Below are 21,630 nucleotides of genomic sequence, written 5' to 3' on the forward strand. Positions count from 1 at the left end.
TCTTTTGAAAATAGAATTAAAAAGTATTAACGGGAGGAAATGTCAGACAAATATGTATTAATGTGTGTGCTTAATGCTAATTAGAAACTAAATGAGTTAACACATTTTTCATTCTATTTTATATGCACTATTTTATATACAGCTTAGTTTTATATTAGACTAAAAGATGCTTTTGAAACTGCAGTGTGCTTTCTGAAACTTACAAGATGCCCTCTGACCTAGTAACTGCTAGCACAGCAAAATTCATGTTTATGCCTTTTTTGAAATGTACTTGAGAAGCAGGTGATTATCTGCTAGGTCAGGAAGCAATGAATGAACAATGCCATATTCTGTAATGTAATGATTTTGAAAATTAGCTCTGTTCGAAGTATGAGAACATGCACAGCTGCAGAAGAAAGAGATAAAACAGACAAAGGACTGTTGAAGAAATGAACTGCAATCTATACTTGCTTTGTGCTCAAATTAGCCATAGTACCTTGAATGGTAACATTGCATATATCTAACCGGTGGTAGCTAAGGCCACGTTGTTTTTCTTAGGAAGTTTCTCTCAAAAATCGATACTACAAGCAGAATTTTACAAAAACAATCACTACGAAATGATGTTAAAACTTGTGATTTACTACGTCAGCTTGGTAGGCAATGTCTTATTAGAAAATATGTAAAAATGCTTGCATTTCCTGATTCTAGTCAGACAAACTTTGTATTAGCATGGCTTTGTCTCCTTGCTGCAAGATTAAAGTGCCTTAACCTGAACCTACCATGTATTGATAATTTTTAAAGTATATTTTTCCTTTGACAATGTCGTAGACCAAGTTGAGGCTGCATGTGTGAGTTACTTGAGTGGAACTTGATTTGCGGATATGCAGCAGTCCCATAAAGGTGAGGTCCGTGATCACCTTGTATGTCAGAGGTCACCTCTGAGGAGTGTGTATGAAACTGAGTAGAGGGATAGGGCTTTTAGCCTATCTGTGTATGGTAGATGTTTGAGGACCTGGATTCTCCTGGTGAGGAACCTCTGTGGTCTCTCCAGCTGCTGCATGCGCTTTGTGAGGTACATGCCAAAAGGGGCATTGTACTCAATAATGGGCCTTATATGGAAAGAATACAGGGATGTTATGACCTCCTTGTCCCTGGATGAAATACCCTTACTTATGAGGTTGGCCATGTAGAAAGATTTCTGTACAATAGAAGCAACATTGTCATCAAAAGTCAGGTTGCTATCAACCTGGGTGCCCAAATCCCTCATGACTGATTGCATGCTTAGGACATTTTTATTAATGTGATAATTTGTGAGGACATCATTCTCCCCAAAGGGGATGATGAAGCATTTTTTGCTATTCAGCTTGAGCCAATGTTTCTGGCACCAGTCATTTGTCTGAGTGAGACCCTCTTGGAGGATGTCCAAATCACTAGGGGAATTGATGACAGCACCCAGTTTGCAGTCATCTGCAAACATGGTCAGCTATAACCCACTGGTTTTGGCCTGCACCTCAGAAAAGTATATGCCAAATAGAGGCCCAAAGACTGAACCCTGGGGTACGCTGCTTGTTATGGGTCTACTGCTTGAGGTGGCATCCCCTATTTTGACTAGGTGGGTTCTATCAGTGAGCCAGTTTGCTACCCATCTGGTAGCATACAGATTGATACCTAGTTGAGAGAGTTTATCTATTATGCCTGAGTGGGGAATAGTGTCAAAGGCTTTGGCTAGGTCAAGGTAGGCAGTGTGCACCATCTTCCCTTTGTCCATGGCTTTGGTGACTGTCTCAAAGAAGTTGACCAAATTTAACAGACACGACCTCCCCTTGACAAAGCCAAACTGTGTGGGATCGAGTGTTTGGATTGCCAATGTCCTTGTTAATGAGGTCCATGATAATCTGTTCCATGACCTTGCAGATCAGGTTAGTTAGGCTGATGGGTCTATAATTTCCCAGATTGGTGGATGCTCCACCTTTGTGTAAAGGGTTGACAGTGGCTGTCCTCCACTCAGCTGGGATGAAGCCAGTACTCAGGCTTTGGTTGAATAGGGCGCCTAATGGTGCTCAAGTTCCTGCCTGAGTTCACATAGGATGCAGCCTGGTATGTTATCGGGTCCCATGGAGGCTGTATTTTTTGCCTTTGAGAGAGCAGTGATGACCTGTTCCCTAGATATAAGGGGAAGGGGCCAGGTACTGGGGATGTCCTGATTTACTGATGGGAGGGACAGAGGGGTAATGTTTTCACTGAATCTGTCAGCCAGCAAGTTTGCTATATCTACGGCATTTGTATATGTGGTGTTCTTGACCACCAGTTCTGAACAGATCTGGGTGCTTCCTTTGAGGTTGAGGACATATGTGAAGAAGGCCTTATGATTATCTCTAGTAGATGTGGCCAATTTGGACTCAAAGTTTGCTTTGGAGAATTTCACTAGTGCACTTATTTGCTTGTTCAGGCTAAGGAGACATTGCTTCCAATTGGGCACCTGCTCCTTCTTGGTCTTGAACAGCAATTTTTTCCTTTTGTTATAGAGTTTATTTATTGCAGATGTCCACCAGACAGGTTTACTCTTCCTTGTGGAGGATGATTTAGTCCTGTCAGGTCCTTTAGGAGTATTTCAAGCCAATAATTTAGATACAGTTAAGAGATAAAAAGAGGATTTCATAGTGTTATAGAAATCTTGAGATACCAGCATTACTTTAATCTTCCCTGAGCAGCATGTGTGAACAATCTTTTATGTGAATGCCAGTGACTGAAAACATGAATAAAAAGCTGCATGGAATGTCTGGCTAAAAGGGCATCAGCCAAGATAAGATAGTGCTTATGAATAATTCCTCTCTTTATCAAGGCATAATTATTAATATAAATAAATATTTATATTGAAAATAATTCCTCTAATAATCAAATGTCAGACAACAGATGCAAACTAACTATAAGACTTCGCAGTGGTTTGTAGAATTGTCAGCTCAGCCTGCTATTAGAATAAAGATAGACTGGAAAGGTCACAGCAGCCTGAAACAAGGGTCACACACTGACACACACTGATGTATTGTAACAGCAGGAATGGCTCTTCTGTTAGAAGTTGTATAAAACACGTATTAATCAGTACTTTTCTATTTCTATCAAACATTCCTAAACTGTATGTGTAAAGAATGCAAATAATGTAAAATACATGATTTGCAAAATGTACATATATGCCATTAACATCAAAGAATAAGAAAATGTATATTGTTCTATTTCACACATTATCTATAGAATGAATGACAGGAGCAGGTGTGCCTTGCATATACATGCTGTAAAGCTTCAGAATTTATATGAAGTTTTTATTAAGCTTTTGTATTATATTACTTTGTAAGTTGCAAACTTTCATTAGTTCTGAATTATGCAGCAATGGTAATAATGCAAATATGAACTGAAGCTGTAACAATAATAAATAGTCTTTCTCATTAGAAATGTTGCGATAGACAATTAAGCAGTAAGAACATTTGATAATAAAGCAAGCTGTACTTGTCACTAAAACAGGAAGAAACCTGTTATAGTAGTAACTTTTGAAATAGTCTGCTCATAAGCAATTTTAAATGGATGTATAACCTGATTTGGACACAGTGAATTTCTAAAGAGACAGGGCTGTATATTTCAAGATTGTATAAAAACCCTGTCCTCATCTGTAATCTTTGTCAGTCAGTAAACCAAACTAGCTAGTCAAGGAATAATAAAGACTGTACTGACCCTGGGATGCCTTGCTTTGCTGATCATTTATTATTTTTGTTCTTCTAACTGCCTGTATTTTTCCTCATAGGTGCAGTGCTTGTAGATACATTTACACATAGATTCATAGATTAGTACTAGGCTTAACTGCCCTTGTGGGCCATTTTAAGCCTAGTCAATTACCCCATGTGAGAAGCAAACCCTGTATCCTTGTATCCTTAAGGTAAACACCTTAACCATTATGCTAACCTTCATGCACATGGTCAGTAAAGATGCTGGATGAGTAAAAAAAAATCACATGGGATGTAATTATGTTATATGGGTAAAATTTACACTGTGGGAACATGAAAATGAAAATTTAAAAATTCTACATCACTGTTGTCTTCATATTTGCTACCTGGCTCAATGGAGAGGAAGGAAGGAAAAGTGTTAGTAAGGTAAGTAGCAGGAAACTATGGTGTAAACAATTTATTTTAAGCAGTCTATAAAAGCATTATGAGTAACACTTCTATAGACAATATCCAGATGGTATATGTATACAAAACAACCTCTATAATCTGTTATGTTTTTCTACCTATATAACAGAGTTGCTGCTCCATTTTGCATATATAGCCAGAACAATGTAAGTTTTAATAACAATGCAAGTCAAAATATGCTCCAAGTACCTTCTACATGGAAAACAGTTTGTTTGAACAAAAGGAACCTTGACGATTGGATGAGAGATAGGAAATTCACACTGGGGATCGCATCAGTCACCCTGCTAGACAGGGGTCCAGGGAAGTAAATATTGTGGGAAGAAATATCTAGGGAATTGTTAGGGCTAGGCTTGTATAGGCCCTTGGACCGATAGCCTAGTACCAGCCTATGAACCTATGAGAGATTTCAGCTGCTAATAAATTGTAGGTCTTATTTATTACAGTAATACAACCAAAGAAAGTATTTAAAAAATAAATTAAAGGCCTCAACATAGATGTGGGTCTTGTTGTCAGTCCTGTAGATATAGCAAAAATGATTAAAATAGAGTTTTTTTTATGCACCTTAGAAGCATATGATTCATATTAGCATCACTCAGATTATATTTTCGCAGCATTCCATTTCAGATGAATCTCTGCAGTCTTGGTTTTGGGATTGTTACCACCCTGTTAACAATAATAATTCTGGCAATGAAGGTTTTCACCCTAAAGTCCCTTAAACAGTGACTGGTCTGATTTTATCCCAGCTATTCATTCCACATCACATGTCCTTGTACCCTCACTGTGCACCACCTTCTCTTACAGTATGCAATCCTTCATAGCTATGATCTCTTTCAATTAGGTTCCATAAATCTTTCTAAACACTAAAGCAACATGGTACTTCTGTGATTCAAATATATAACCGTTACACCAAAGGAGCAGCTGTCTACAGTTTAGCTGATCAGTGAATGTCATACCATGGTTTCAGCGTCACATGTCTGAAACAGAAACATCTGTGAACAAAACTCTGAAAATCATTGAAAATAACTTTTTTTCCTGGTAATTTCTGTGAGGTAAATCCAGTCCCTACCCTCTTCACCTCCCCATACAGAGGACGTGGACTTGTAACAGTCATTCTTCCATGGCCACACAGTCAGCCCCTACCTCACAAGTAAAGCAATCACCCCCGACACTGTAAAATTGATCATGGAGTTGTAGATTCTGGGAAACCAAGAAATGGTAAATATGATTCCAATGATGTATTCTCATTTTGCCTTAACCTTGGGCCATGACTGTAAGTGGTCTAATATGGGTCAATTCACCAATTCACTTATGAAAAGAATAAATAACTAAACTCCCTTATAACAGGACATAAGGCTTACCACTAGAGGGGGGTGATGTGAAGCATTTGACAGAATTAGCAGAATCCAGATGGATCATTGAGCTTATGGCCAATCGTACACCAGGTTTAAATGATGTGATACCTGTTAAGCCCACCCTTCAAAATAGGCGGGCTTTTTACTGAATCCTATTGGATATACACTAGTTTAAAAGAAGGGGTTGTTTTATTGTAATTTTATCTGATGAAGGGAGAAGTCCCGAAAGCGCTCATCTTGTGTTTATGTGCAATAAAGATTTTAAGGAATAGCAGTGTCCTTGCCGCGTTTTTTGGTGCATGTTTTTTTTTTCAAAATGGAAATGTGCACTGGTTCTTCCTGTACCTTAACATTCTAATTATTCTGAAACCAAATTTCATATTTTATCTCATTCTATCTCATTACTAGAGATGCTTGCTCAACTTTACAAACGTGTCACTCAGACAAACATATGCATCTTCTAAAGTGTAATATTCACCAAAGAAACTATCAGGCCTTAAGTTAAGGCATTTAACCATACTTTGTGCCTTAAGTTTCATGTACTGAGAGGTATAAATGTTGTGTTAGTCAGTGGTGTTGTCATAAAAAGACATTTGAATCGGACACTTATCCACGCCTTATGGAGATGTCAAACAACTTCATTTTTAGGTCATTTACCTTGTTCTTATGCTGTTCTCACTATCAGAATTATACAAGTTAAAATCAAGAGCACAGCCTCTATTCCCAGAGATATAGCATGAAGCATCCTCAAGGCTTTACTTTTTGTGACCATTCCTTGCTTTATTCATTACCAGTAACCTTGCTTGGAATGTAACTAACTCCTGTGTTATACTATGCTGTACTTGGATAACTTGCTTCTTGATTTTATTAAAATACCTGATGGAACAAAAACATTGTTATATTAGCCTAATGTCTGCAAGTGTTTTTCTCATGACAGCAACCAGAGGAGAACTAAAGGTATTTAGTACCCCAGTTAGGTTTAGCTTCTTAACTACCCTAAGCTGCAAGTCAGAACATAGAAGGAGTACATCTCGAAATACAAACCTCCCGGTCCTTAAGACCATGCCGAACACTCCATAGAGTTTTACAAACCACCTTAGTTATGCCTCCACTAAGTTGCCTCAGTAATTGGATGCATGCAGTATCAGTATTATTATGGCCGGGAAACTCATAAAATCATTGGCCTAGGCATTGTTTGCCCCCTATAATATGGACAATCACTAATAGTGCATCCATAACCAAGTGCAAATTAACTTTCATCACTTCAAAATCACTTTAGCAAGTAAATGTTTTTTGCAACTCAACACAGCAAGGCTTGTATAGTTGCATGAAGAGATGGGGCTAAGATGTTCAACTGTATCCTAACTCACAATTGACCCTGATCTCACTTGTGTTCTTAACTCAGGCATATGCTCTGATCTGCTAATATGCAAAAGTTCCTTGTGTTCAGCTGTAAAGCCTGACTACCTGGAAGCTCTGTGTCTGATAAAGAAATCAAACTCTATAGAAATAATTATTTTATTAAGGAAAAATCCCAAACCAATTGTCCATACAGCTTTGTCAACATGGTGTGAATAAACACATATTGAGATCAGGCTTTACTGCTGATTAATGAGTGAATAACAGCAGTTTAGAATGAGGTGCGAGACAAATACATGCAGCAGACTAAGAGTAAGATTCAGAAGGTCAGAGCTGCAGCTCAGTAAAGTCCAGTGCCAAGCTGCATTCCTCTGACTATTGCACACTACAATAAGGCACAACCCCCTTATGCCTTATTGCTACACACTATACATTGATGGACTGTGATATAATAACACTTACGTAGACCATGGGAAGGGTGCCAAGTTTCTCCAAAAATGTATGGTGGACCCAGAAGACCTGTATTTGATTAGTGGCATGGCAGCTGGAAAAGGCACAGGAAAAGGAGCGGAGTGAGAGGACAGTGTTGGAGGCTGCCTGGGCTTGCTGCAATATGCAGCAGAGCACATTGGCCAGTGCTATGCTGCACAAGTGATGAAGCCTCTCAGTCATGAAGTTGTGCATGTACTACATCTCACATGCACCTCTTGAGAGCTGCCAAGGCTGCCAAGAAGGGGTGGGAATTAGGACACACTCCCCGACAAGCAGTATGATGCTGCACCAGCATTTTTATTCCCTTCTCCAGTGCTGGTTTGGGGGGGGGTTGAGTCAGGGGAGGCTAATGTAGGTCTAGTAGACCCGATGAATGAGGAAAGGATCCACTTGGAGCTGATGGTCAGTTGCAGGAAGGGGGTGGGCATGTTGGGCCATTTTGTTCTTCATAGTTCTGCACTGGACATTTTCAGACCTGAAGAAATAAAAGATTTCAGCCTGAAATGCCCAATGGATTTGTATGAAAATGAAGTATATGCTGCACTCTACTTCTTCTTAAACACATGCGCAAAACAGGAGATAATTAAGGGAAAATAACATTAGTTAATATGGCATATAATGTGCGTCACTGTTAACAACTACATAAATACTTTGGGAAGAAGCAATAGTCAAGCAAAATGAGAGGGAAAAATATTGAACCAGTAAAAATGGTACGCCAAGGAGTTGCCACAAGCACACAACAAAATATACAAAGTAAAAAGCGAGGCACTATTAAATAACCAAAAGGCAACCACTGGTATGTTGGACTTCACTCGAGCACATAAAGAGCGGTGACACAATAAAAAAACAAAGATATTCTTATCATTTTATTACAAAAAGTTAAAGAAATAAAACATTGTTCATCCTGTACACAAAAGACTTCATCAAAACTATGTTTCAGGCTACATAACAGTGTTTATATATCTTCCCAACAACTTAATTGATAGATGATGCCATTCAATTAATTAGTTACCCAAAATATAATACAATTAACAATAATTTATTACATACATATAAACCTTATAATCAGACAATTTAAAAATAATTTGACATAATTTTGTTAAAGTTTAGTTGATCTCAACTTGAGAACCGGTAAGTAAGAAATTGTTTCATTTAAACCTGGAGTATGGTTGGTTTCTATTGACAACTGCCAAAATAAATCTCTCCCCTCACCTTAAATATCTGAACAGCAGATTCTCAAAGCCTTGTCCAAGGCAAAAACACAGCCTCTATGGGACCAGATGACATCCCAGGCTGTCTTCTAAACAGGCAAAAACATGAACTAGCATCACCATTAAGTACCTTTTCAATTATAGCCTAACCACAGTCTTTGTTCCTGTGGAATGGAGAACAGCAACAGTTATTCCCCTCCACAAAGGTGGCCTAGCAACAGACCTGGGGAATTACAGACCCATAAGCCTGACCACTCTCATCTGTAAGGCCATGGAACTTATCATTATGAATGACATAAATAAAGATATACATGACCTCCAAACCCTGGATGGAATTAATCAAGTTTATAATGTTGTTGCCTCACAGCAAGAAGTTCTGTGGTTCAATTCTTGGCTGGGATACCTTCTGTACGGAATCTGTATGTCCTCGCTGTGGTCATGTGTGTTTCCTCTGGGTGCTTCGGTTTCTTCCCACATACCAAAGACATGCAGTAGGTGGATTGGACACTAAATTGGTTGCAGGTAAGAGTATGTGCTCGAGTGAGTGGTATAAAAGAATTACCACGGCAGGGCTAACCACCCAATGGTGTAAACCTTAGCTCAAGATGATGTACACCAAAAGCAACGGAAGAACAACAGAATATCCCAAAACAATGCTGGTGCAGGACTAAAAAACTTCAGCATAGCTCGAACAGTGAAGCTCCTTTATTAATTCATACAATACAAACATCCAACTGGTTAAGCGCTTTCATCTGTTATAATACAGACTTCTTCAGAACCAGGATAATAAAGATTGCCATAGTTTAAATAGCTATTTTGGCGTCAACAATTTACAAACCAAACAAACATACTTAAAGAAACATCCTCCTATAAAATTCTGTAAAAAACTTGAATGTTCATAAAATCATAAAACCATAAAATCTATCCCTGTATTATAACAGATGAAAGCACTTAACCAGTTGGGTGTTTGTATTGTATGAATTAATAAAGGAGCTTCACTGTTTGAGCTGTCCTGCACCAGCATTGTTTTGGGATATTCTTAGCTCAAGATGATTGTCACTGCAGAAGAGAGACCCCGACCCCATGTGCAAAATGGGTAAAAAGGGTTGAGGATGGATGGATGGATGGAATACCTACAAATCACAACTTCTTTTTTTAAGTTTACTTACAACATTTCCATGGGAGAGTGTTATTATCTTGACTTGGCTATATTCAGACACAGTGGTTTACAACAATACATATCAAAAATGTATCATAAATCCATGTACAGTAATACTTTTTTACATTTTAGTAGCGGACACCCCATTTCCTAGAAATGGAGTGTCATAAAAGGACAATTGGTTAGAGCTATGCATATGACTTCCTTGTATACCAATTTTATCACAGAGTGCAGTGAACTAAAAAATAGATTTTTTTCAGAGGGGCTGTCCTTAACAGCTACTGGATTCCATCACTTTGGAAGTCCAAACATGTTGGGGGGTAAAATACTTCCCAATTTTAAGTAGCTTAAATGAATCAGATCACTTATTAGGGGCAAAAGTAGTTTCAATTTAGAGAATAGAAACATGGATACATTCCCTAAAGCTCTGTGTTTAGAATACAACCAGGACTGTAAGAATATCAAAAGTATTGTGAACAAATGTTGGGAAATGCTTAATCAAATTCCAGGTGCATTAAGGGTTTTTCAATGAACCACTTTGCATATAAAAAAGGAAGATGCCTGAAAAACCTATATGAAGCTAGTTATAATGTGACTAGAACTAAAGCAATAGGAAAAATGGGTACATATAAATATGGTGCTTGTAAGCAGTGCCCTTATATAGCAAATTTAGAGTATATTATTATTATCCCTTCCAGAAGGAGAAAAATTAGAACCCCCCCCCAGTACTTTAAATGTAATAGCATTTGGATGGTATGTATTGCTATATATGACATCTGTGGTTTACTCTATGTGGGAAAAACAAAGAGACCCTTAAAGAAATAGATATATGAACATCTATAAGATATCATTAAACATTATTAAACTTAAGGAGACAAATGCTCTAGCAAAACACATTTGTTGAATGTAGTGATGTTCGGTTTAAATTCTATGTGTTGGAACAAGTTCCAAAGAGCCCTAGAGGTGGTTATTGGAAAGCTACCCTGGAGTATTATTTTTTCAGTTGCCTCTAGAAGCCAATCATACTCCAGGTTTAAAAGAAACCATTTCTTTATTACAGGTTCTCAAGCTGAGATGAGCTAAACTTTAACAAAATTATGTTAAATTATTTTTAAATTGTCTGATTATAAGGTTTTATATGCATGTAATTGTTTTTAATTGTATTATATTTTGGGTAACTAATTAATTGAATGACATCATATATCAATTAAGTTGCTGGGAAGGTATACAAGCACTGTTATGGAGACTGAAACATAGTTCTGATGAAGTCCTTTGTGTATAGGATGAAAGCGCTAAACTATGTTTTATTTCTTTACCTTTTTGTAATAAAAATGATAAGACCTTCTGTGTTTTATTGTGTCATATACTGCACTTTATGTGTTCAAAGTGAGGTCCGACATACCAGTGGATGCCTTTTGGTTATTTAATAGTAGTGCACTTTTTACTTTGTGTACTTTGTCCTGTGCTTGTAGCAACTCCTTAGCATACCATTTTTACTGGTTCATTGTTTTTTTTTTTTGGTTTGCCTTTTTGTCCTCGATTCTTGAGAGGGAAAAACATGAAAAGAAATAGTGGTAGTCACTATCAGACATAGTAGACAATTCATATGTATAAAATGGTACGACTAAAGATCTGGGAGTGGGGAATATTACACATGTGAAGAGAAAATGTGGCAAATACAAGGAAATGGTAAGCGAAAGAAGAAGAGAGACAGAAAAGCAGGGGAAAGGAAGTAGGTGGAGAGTTAGAAAAATCTAAGTTATGTTTATAGTTGAATATAACTTGAATAACAGCATGAAGTTATGGGAAAGAGTAGTGGAAGCTAGGTTAAGAAGGGAGGTGATGATTAGTGATCAGCAGTATAGTTTCATGCCAGGAAAGAGCACTACAGATGTGATGTTTGCTGTGAGAGTGTTGATGGAGAAGTACAGAGAAGGTCAGAAGGAGTTGCATTGTGTCTTTGTGGACTTAGAGAATGCATATGACAGGGTGCCTAGAGAGGAGTTGTGGTATTGTATGAGGAAGTCAGGAGTGTCAGAGAAGTATGTAAGAGTGGTACAGGATATGTACAAGGGTAGTGTGACAGCCGTGAGGTCTGCAGTGGGAGTGACAGATGCGTTTAAGGTGGAGGTGGGATTACATCAAGGATCAGCTATGAGCCCTTTCTTATTTGCAATGGTGATGGACAGGTTGACAGACGAGATCAGACAGGAGTCCCCGTGGACTATGATGTTTACAGATGACATTGTGATCTGTAGTGAGAGTAGGGAACTGGTGGAGGAAACCCTGGAGAGGTGGAGATATGCTCTAGAGAGAAGAGGAATGAAGGTCAGCAGGACTAAGACAGAATATATGTGTGTGAATGAGTGGGAGGATAGAGGAATCATGAGGATGCAGGGAGTAGAGGTGGCGAAGGTGGATGAGTTTAAATACTTGGGATCAGCAGTTCAGAGTAATGGTGAGTGTGGAAGGGAGGTGAAGAAGAGAGTACAGGCAGGATGGAGTGGGTGGAGAAGAGTGTCAGGATTGATTTGTGACAGACAAGTACCAGTAAGAGTGAAAGGGAAGGTCTACAAGAGGGTACTGAGACCAACTATGTTATATGGGTTGGAGACAGTGGCACTGACAAAAAGGCAGGAGTCAGAGCTGGACGTGGTACAGTTAAAGATGTTAAGATTTGCACTGGGTGTGGTGAGGGTAGACAGGATTAGAAATCAGTATATTAGAGGGTCAGCCCAGGTTGGACGTGTTGGTGACAAAGCCAGAGAGGCGAAACTGCATTGGTTTGGACATGTGTTGAGGAGGGATGCTGGGTATATTGGGACAAGGATGCTAAGGATGAAGCTGCCAGGTAAGAGGAAAAGAAGAAGGCCTTAGATAAGGTTTATGGATGTGGTGTGAGAGGACATGCAGGTGGTTGGTGTGACAGAGCAAGATGCAGGGGACAGGAAGAAATGGAAAAAGATGATCTGCTGTGGTGACCCCTAATGGAAGAAGCCAAAAGAAGAAGAAGAACAGTAAACAAAGAATTAAGTCATAGGGAAAGGAGGGGCAGGTAGTGGATAGTGAAAACAAACAAATGAAATAAGATGGTAAAGTGAGCATGGCAGGGATCCTAGTTCTCTTACTATACTCCTGCAATAAACATCCATTTGACTTATGACTCCTACAAGTACTGCTTCATGCAGATAATATGGTTATGTGTCGATCTGGCACAAGTTACCACGTCATTTACGAACAGTTTCAACAAGACCTTTTAGCTCTTATCATCCAAAGAGATCCTCCTAAACCCTAAGAAAGCAAATAAAATGATTTTCAGTATGCAAAAAAAAAACTTTCTAAAAGCTCCAAAATCCACTCTATCAAAGACCAACATAATGATATCATAGAAACCACCAACATATTTAGATACATTAGCATCTGGCTAGATCATACACTGAACTTTCCAAATCACAGTGAAAAGATCAAATCAAAAATACATTACCTACTTTTCTGGGCTCCAAAACAAGCACTACTGAGGACATCATGGGGGTGTAGATAGATAAAGTCCTGAATATGGCTCAATCAATCATGGTTAAATTAGCAGTTCTGTTGACTGATGTGATTCAAACAGGTGAGTGGACCTCAAACATAAGTGATGAGGAAGGGAAGTGGGGTCCGGAAGTGGGTAGGGTATGTAATAAAAGCAAGGACAGAAATGAAGATGGCTAAGCTTGCAGAATGCCCTTAGGATCCACAACTAACCGCAGTGATACTGGAATATGTCCAGGGAAGGGTGTAGAAGACAGGCTAGTAGAACTGGAATGGATATGGGGCAGTAGGGCAGGGCCAGTGATATGATATACCAACAGGGACCAAAAAAAAAAATACTGGGATCGAAAACGTCCTCTCACTCCACTATTTAATACAATTCCCCCCACTAACCCACTCTACAGCCAGACCAATCAATGAGAAGGGCATCCTATATGCCCAAGTTGAACGTGGTTTACCACTATTTGCTAATGCCTCATGGAACAACTCTGGGTGGGTGGTTGGCGTAACAGTTAAGGTGCTTACCTTAGAAACACAAGGTGCAGGGTTTTATTCTCACATGGGGTAAATGGCTAGGCTTAAAATGGTCCCCGAGGACAGTTAGCCTAGTACAAATCTATGAATCTAAACCCTTCAAGTCATTTCTAATAAAACTGGTCATTTCATAGCCAATTCATTTCATCTAGAGCACTACCTTTATAGGTCAAATGGCTGCCTGTTAAACAAACAGCTGGCAACCTTCTGCTCTTACTGCTGTTTAAACGTCTCCATCAGGACACGTCCTCCCCTCTAACCACCAACCCACTTGAACATGCTCCCTGTTATAACCTCTATAGGCAATCCAGCTCAGGTCCAGTCCTCCATAGCTTCAAAACTAAACTCCATTGCACAGAGGACAGATTCTCTGTACTTGATCCCAGACTTTGACAGGCACTCCCCTCAAATCTCATAGACCTCTCTAACTATGCCAAATTTATACCCCTTTCCAAACACTTTCTATTTTGACAGAGCAGTAAATGCAATAACATATGTCATATCTAATGTTACCATATATCCGTTTTTTTCCCAAACTAGGTTCATAGGTTCATAGGTGTGTACTAGGCTAATGGCCCTGGAACCTTTTACAAGCCTAACCCATAGGATTACCCTGGCATCGTGCCACCCGACCTTAGTTCCCAGAGCCTCATGCTCTGGGAACAAATTGCCTGGTAGTCTGGAAAACATTGTACATACTTTGGTATTCTGTTTGAAAAAACAAACAGACTAACATAGTTTGTTAAGTTGGAAGATTCACTATGCTTTTCTTTAAAAAATCACTAAAATCACATCAAACCAATTGCCTGGTAGTCCGGAAAACATTGTACATACTCTGGTATTCTGTTTGAAAAAACAAACAGACTAATATAGTTTGTTAAGCTGGAAGATTCACTATCCTTTTCTTTAAAAAAATCACTAAGGTGATGTTATTGTGTGGCAAATCAGGAAAACAGGAAGTTCCTCCTCTCCCTGATGTGTCTATGACATCAGAAAATGGGCAGAATGTGGGTAGGGAGAGGGGACAGGTGGGGTTAGGGGAGTTGTGAGTGGGTTTGGCTTTGGTCTGAGTTCAGCCACAATGAAAGGTGGCAACCCTAGTCATATTACATAAGTATTATGACAGCTTGGCTTCACTCCACTATTTAATACAGTTCCTCCACTAACCCACTCTACACCACAGACAGTCACCTCCATACAGACATAATCTCTTACTATGCAGCTCAGTCATTGACTTCCATCTCCTATTTCAGCTATACTATTTGTATGCAAGTGCACAGTCTTAGTTCAAAATAGTCTTATTATTAATTTATTCATGTTAGTCTACTATTATATTTGTCTTAAGTCATTATGCTCTAAGCTCATATTGTTATTGTGACTTTTTTTTTCTGTTATACTCTGTAAATTTAAGATGGTCTTTTATTTGTTGTTACTTATGATATGCAACCTGGGCAGAGCCTGTAAATAGGTCATGTTTAATCCATGCTCTAATCCTGTAAAGAACGCTAGGTAAAGCATAACTGTTAAGGTTATCAGATTACCTTTAATCAACTTCCATTACTTGTATGCTTTTCCTGTGCACATAATGAAATATATAACTTTATTTATTCTTTTGTACATGTGATCTGAGATTTTTAATTAAGTGTATATTGAATGTGACTTTCTTTGCTGTAACATATACAGTTTTCACTTTTTATGATATTTATATGGAGCTTTTCATTATTTAACTTTTGAACTTTTTTTAAAATCTTGTTTCTTCCACCACCCAGCTAGCCATCAGCAGACCATGGTGCTTCTTCTTGATCATCGGGATATGCCTACCCTCCTAACCTCCCATGGAGTCAATCCAATTAGGGTTGGGGCTAATGAGGAGATTGAGACATAGTGAAACTGTGTTATATTACTGCTGTGGGGGGGTCACTTATACTCTACTCCCCATTTCCCTGTACACTCACCTGTTATATCTGATGGGCAGGCATGAAATAGAGACATAATGGCATATTGTTCCACCTCTGCAGTGACTTAGCCAATATCCTACATATCTTGCATAGGATAACCCCCCCCCCCCCACTGTGTTGTCAGCCTCAACCAAGGATTAGACAATGCGGACAGCCCAAGTGAACACACTCCACACATGCATGGGCACACCCATCCTGCCCTACCAGGAACTCAGATGCCCAAGCCACTAAGTGAACTGTATCAAATGGTCCACAGTCAGGACTTTATCTTTCTGTGAAATAGAACTGGATATTTCACTTTTGTACTATTAATGTGTGGAGCTTTTCTTCTGGGAAAAGGAGCAGCCTCCAGGTGAGACCACTGGAGCTAGCAAGCATAAATAAATAAATAAATATAAAAACATTTTACTGCAGCAAAATTATAGCTTTATCTAAAAATTATACTCCACTTACAAATATAAAAGCATCCAAGTATAAATTTAAAAAAACATGTTTGATAGCAGCAGACAAAATGCTATCTCAAGACTTCTCTGAGCAAACATCATGTAATAAACAAACCACTGTTTTGCTTTTAAATGTTTGCCTTATTTTTAGCCTTTCAGCATTTATGATGTATTCTCATTGTGTACCTATGTATCTTTATCTGTATAACCTTCAATATTTTTTACTCAAAATATAAATAAATCTATTGCCCACAAATAACCAAAGTAAATAGCTGCCTACCTTGTGTTTTGTGAAACAAATGGAGACTTCACAGTTGCAGACTGTTAATACAAAGTTATATTTATCACTTGCTGCACAGTGAAAAAACTCTCCAATAAAGGAGCTACTTAATGTGGCTAGGTACTTTAATCATTCATTCATTTATCTGATAATGCCTCCAAAAATCATTTCCCAAAAGGCCAAGATGAAAAATAAATTGCTTTTACTTCTAAAGGCATTAAACTTACCAACTCGGAACTCAATGAAATCCTTAGCACATGTTGCATGGTTCTCCAGGTGTAAGTCAACTATCTGAATGTAAATAGATGAAGTTGCTACATAGGGATTATGGATGGTCCATTCACAATCTAAGTTATTTGTGTAATAGCTTACGCCATCATAGCCAGGAGAGGTAAAGTTTCCACCATCTTCCCTGATTAATGTCCCACCGCACACTGCAATAACAAAACAAAAAAAAAATGTGAATAATGTAAAAGTGTAACACCTTACGGCTCAATTTTACTTCATATAGCTAGGTCTGTGTGATAGAACATACTGTTAACAAATAATCAGATGAGCATAATGCACTTCAGGATCTCTGGGAAATTATAAAAATAATTACAAACGTTGCCTGAAATGCCACTTTAGATGACCGCCATATAAGTATAGCTCAGATAACTAGAAACCGACTTGTTTTATTCTTCATCTTCTGCAATGAACATTTCACAGCTGAACAAATAAAGGACTTCAACCTATTATAATTGGATTTGTATGAAAATGAAGAATCTGTGAAAAAAAACAGCTTGCATTACAGTACTTAAGATGACATAAATGAATAAATAATTCACCAGTGTGTTTATGAGGGCAAGTACCTAATTACGTATACTGTGGAATTTAGACAGCAGATACTTGTATCTTTTTATGTAAAACCAGTGTTTTTGTCCATTTATAAAAGCCAGGCTAACTTCCCTGAAAGGAAAACAAACCAATATAAATGGTACAAGGTGAGAAGTCATTCAGTCAGTCACACCTTCTAGTGCAAGGAAGTATTACACAGGGGTAAGGTTAAACATAAATAAAGACATACTGATATCAAAACATTCCTTTTGGTGCTAGCAACTTCACAAAACTCAAGCATAAAGTCTCTCACAAGCAGGCTTTGCTCTATACCGTTACGCATGTTTCTGTTATTAGTGCTTCCACTGGCATAACACTATCTCTTGTGCTGATCCCAGTCTCACAGATGATGCCTTGGTTTATCTTTACATCTCACAGGTATGCTGTAGACTCCTCTAGATCCTTTTCCCAAATAACTTTCTCTCCATCTCTCTGTCACCTTATATCGGTGTGAGATCATATCTGGAACCACCCTACTTCTTATTCCAGGCATTGCTCCTTAAAGAGACCCTGCTTTGCCACACTTTACACATTTACACATCATTCATGAAATATGCACTAGTAAGTTTTCTAGCATGAACAGCATGTATATTCCACATCATATATGGATTAGGCATCAATGCACAAGATTATTCCTCGCTTGCCACATTTTAGCCTTGTACAGGTGGTAGCCACCATGTTATATTACCCATGATTTCCATCTTGAACCCAGCAGCATCAAGATGCATGGAGGATCTGTGGGCCCTCAGATCACTGTCACTGTGATGGTGAACACTGAAATGACAAGTCACCCAAAAACAAAGTGGTTGTAGTGCAACGGCCTACTGGCAAAGCTTAATATTTCCATTCTTTTGTTAATGTAGCCATTGTATTTGAGTGTGTGAGCACAATCTGTGATAAGTTCCATTTAATGGCCAGGTGCTCCCTCAGACCCCCCCCCCCTTATTGTGGAATATCTGGTTTCAGACTTGGACAATTTCTGTTTCAATAGCAGAGAGGTTGGTCCTCTTCCATTATCCTGTGGAATAAGATGGTCCCAACCTGACCTCTGAGGCAAATATATTTAAGATGAAAAGTTCTGAGAAAACAAGGGACATAAAAACTGACTCTGAATGAAAGCTCCTTTTTAGCTGCTGTTAAGTTTCTGCACCCTCTGGAGTACACCTAATCTTACTGGGCAGTTTCCCCTTCGTAAAATATTTAAGGAAATATGCAACAGAGGCAAAATGGTGTATGAATGTCCAATAACAATCTTGAAAACCTAAAATTTACCTCTTTCTTTGTTGGGAAACTGGCCATTCTTTAACAGTTTCAACTTTTTCCGCCTTGGTTTTAATAGTTCCTCTCCAAATTACAAACCTCAGACATTGCACCTCAGTTCTTCCTTGTTACGGAATCTAACACAGCTCGGACTTCAAAAACTCCCATCACATTGCACTTCTTTGTCTTTGTTAGTCATTTGTTTTTTGTTTGTTGCATATCTACCTGGTGTGGTGTAGACCACATCTCAGAACCAATGTTCTGGCCTTGACTCATCTTTTCTTCACAAAGGTACACTCCAGACTCGTCCTCTCCTCAGGCAATTCTCTTTCCATCTCTTGATTCTTTGTAGTTACCTTAAGCAGATGTTTGATCTTACCTGGAGCAGTTAACAATAATAATAATAATAATAATAATAATAATAATAATAATAATAATAATAATAGCAATAATAATAATAACCTTAAATAGATGTGGGATCATACCTGGAGCAACTAATAATAATAATAATAATAATAATAATAATAATAATAATAATAACCTTAATCAGATGTGGGGTCATACCTGGAGCTGCTAATATGACTACTACTATTAATATTTATTATAGCAATAATGTTTATTATAACAATAGTGGTTATTCCAGGCATTTCCCCTTAAAGACACCATGGTTTCCTGCACATTGCATAACTTTCAGATACACTCAGAACTTTTGCCAACATTTATAGCAAGTATATCAAATACACATCAGTATAGCAGATTATGAAAGTCGACTGCAACAGCAAATAGTAATTCAAAAGTAACAAAAACGACAGGGACATGGAATATGCAGCGGTCTAGTTTTTATCATACATAGCATTCCATTTCCATTCAAAGGTATCACTGCGCACTGGCACATTAGAAGATCCAGTGACTAGAAGACATAAAGAAGCAGGAAACACCACTGGCATTGTAATAACATCAGGGAACTACACTTACCCTGACCGTGACACTGATGAAAGACTAAATGTCGAAAGAAAAAGTGATCAGTTGATGGGGAGTCCTGAGTGCTGAGATTATCAGATGTTGGACAGACTCCCAAACAAATAAGTATATACACACAGACACAAACACATATGTGTATAAACACACAAACACATACACGCACATACACACACACACACACACACACACACACACACACACACACACACACACACACACACACACACACACGTATACATGCTTTCCTTGCTGATTGCACAGTGTGTCTACAAGCAGTATAGAAAATTCAGAAGTTAAATGAAGAAAAAAAACACCAACCACAGGAATACTAAAGACCCGTAGTGGTAAAAGAAAAGACTGATTAGGATATAAAAGCCCACTCAAGCCACCACGGCATAAAACGTATAAAACTTTATTCTAAAATATAACACGGATAAGCTCTTTCAAGCAAAATTGCTCTTCTTCAGATCCATATACTAAGATCTTTGAATTTAATAAAATAAAAACACTCAGCCAATCAGGATAGAATAATTGGCCTACACCTTCTCAAGGCCAGTTTTAAAGGCAAAACACCATTTAATCCTGGTAGCCAATTTGCTTGCAAGTCGGCTATCCATTTAAGTTCACTAAATTTAGTGTCCTGATATGAATCTTCTCCTCTCTTATTCTCCTTTTGTATATAAAGCACTATAAATTTGACAGAATGAGTAGGATTTAATCCAATATGCTATGCAAGGCACTATGTTTGTCACTATTTCAAATATCTCTCACATGGTGTAAAATTCTTCAAGCATCTGGTTAGTCTTGCTTACATAACACAAAGCACATTTCAAACACTTGGCAAGATAAATAAGGATATGTAGGGAGGATACGCAGACTCTGCACAGAAGGTGCTCCAGCCAAGAATCAAATCGGAGAACCTCTTGCTGAGAGGCGGCAATGCTAACCACTGTACCACTGCAGCATCATGGCCGTGGAAATAAGTAAAGGAGTTAAAGACTGTTCAAGAGCTTGGATGACAAGGGCTAAGCCATGGTTTAAGAAGTCAGTGAGAAACAATGGAACATCATGTTTAGATTCAACTGTAACATCTGTATGTAATACAAGGAAGAATAATTTAAGAGTAACACTGCCCTACAACAACTGCACTAAGATGATAAGTCAAGTAATTAGAAAGAACGGGAACATTTTTAAAACAGATGATCAGATAAGAGATATTGTAGGAGAAACACAGTTGTTTAGCTACAAGAATGAATTGAATTTGAAGAGAATTTTATGTAAGGATATATATCCTAGTGATGGACTATATAAGAAAAAAGAATTTAATTAGGAAAGGTACTTTCTCTTGTATGCACTGCAAAGGATGTCAGTATATTGATTCCTCAAATTTCTTCCAACATCCTCTTACTAAAGTGGAATATAAACCTTATATATATGCTAATTGTAGAACTAGAAATCTTATTTATCTTGCCAAGTGTTTGAAATGTGCTTTGTGTTATGTAAGCAAGACTAACCAGATGCTTAAAGAATTTTACACCATGTGAGAGATGTTTGAAATAGTGACAAACATAGTGCCTTGCATAGCATATTGGATTAAATCCTACTCATTCTGCCAAATTTATGGTGCTTTATGTACAAAAGGAGAATAAGAGAGGAGAAGATTTATATCAGGACACTGAATTTAGTGAACTTAAATTGATAGCAGACTTGTAAGCAGATTGGCTACCAGGATTAAATGGTGTTTGCCTTTAAAACCGACCTTGAGAAGGTGTAGGCCAATTATTGGATCCTGATTGGCTGATTGTTTTTATTTAATTCAATTCAAAGATCTTAGTATATGGATCTGAAGAAGAGCAATTTTGCTTGAAAGCGCTTATCCCTGTTATATTTTAGAATAAAGTTTTATATGTTTTATGCCGTGGTGGCTCGAGTGGGCTTTTATATCCTAAATTCAGAAGTTGTCAGGCATATTTTTTATTAACATTTTCCTACAGTTTGTTAATTCCATAGGTTGTCAACAGATAATGTAGACATCAC

At 38.0% G+C, this 21,630-nt stretch overlaps 1 protein-coding gene across 1 annotated transcript in view; it reads right to left on the reverse strand.

Moving 5' to 3' along the window:
• Positions 1-21,630, reverse strand: part of LOC122797794 (cubilin-like) — a 2,156,354-nt gene that overhangs the window by 781,781 nt on the left and 1,352,943 nt on the right. The window contains 1 exon segment of the mRNA XM_044066315.1: positions 16,700-16,910. Coding sequence (XP_043922250.1) covers positions 16,700-16,910 — 211 coding nt within the window.

The sequence above is a fragment of the Protopterus annectens genome, chromosome 3.part1 (assembly GCF_019279795.1).
Source record: "Protopterus annectens isolate FY-2018-M chromosome 3.part1, PAN1.0, whole genome shotgun sequence".
NCBI classification, from domain to species: Eukaryota; Metazoa; Chordata; order Ceratodontiformes; family Protopteridae; genus Protopterus; species Protopterus annectens.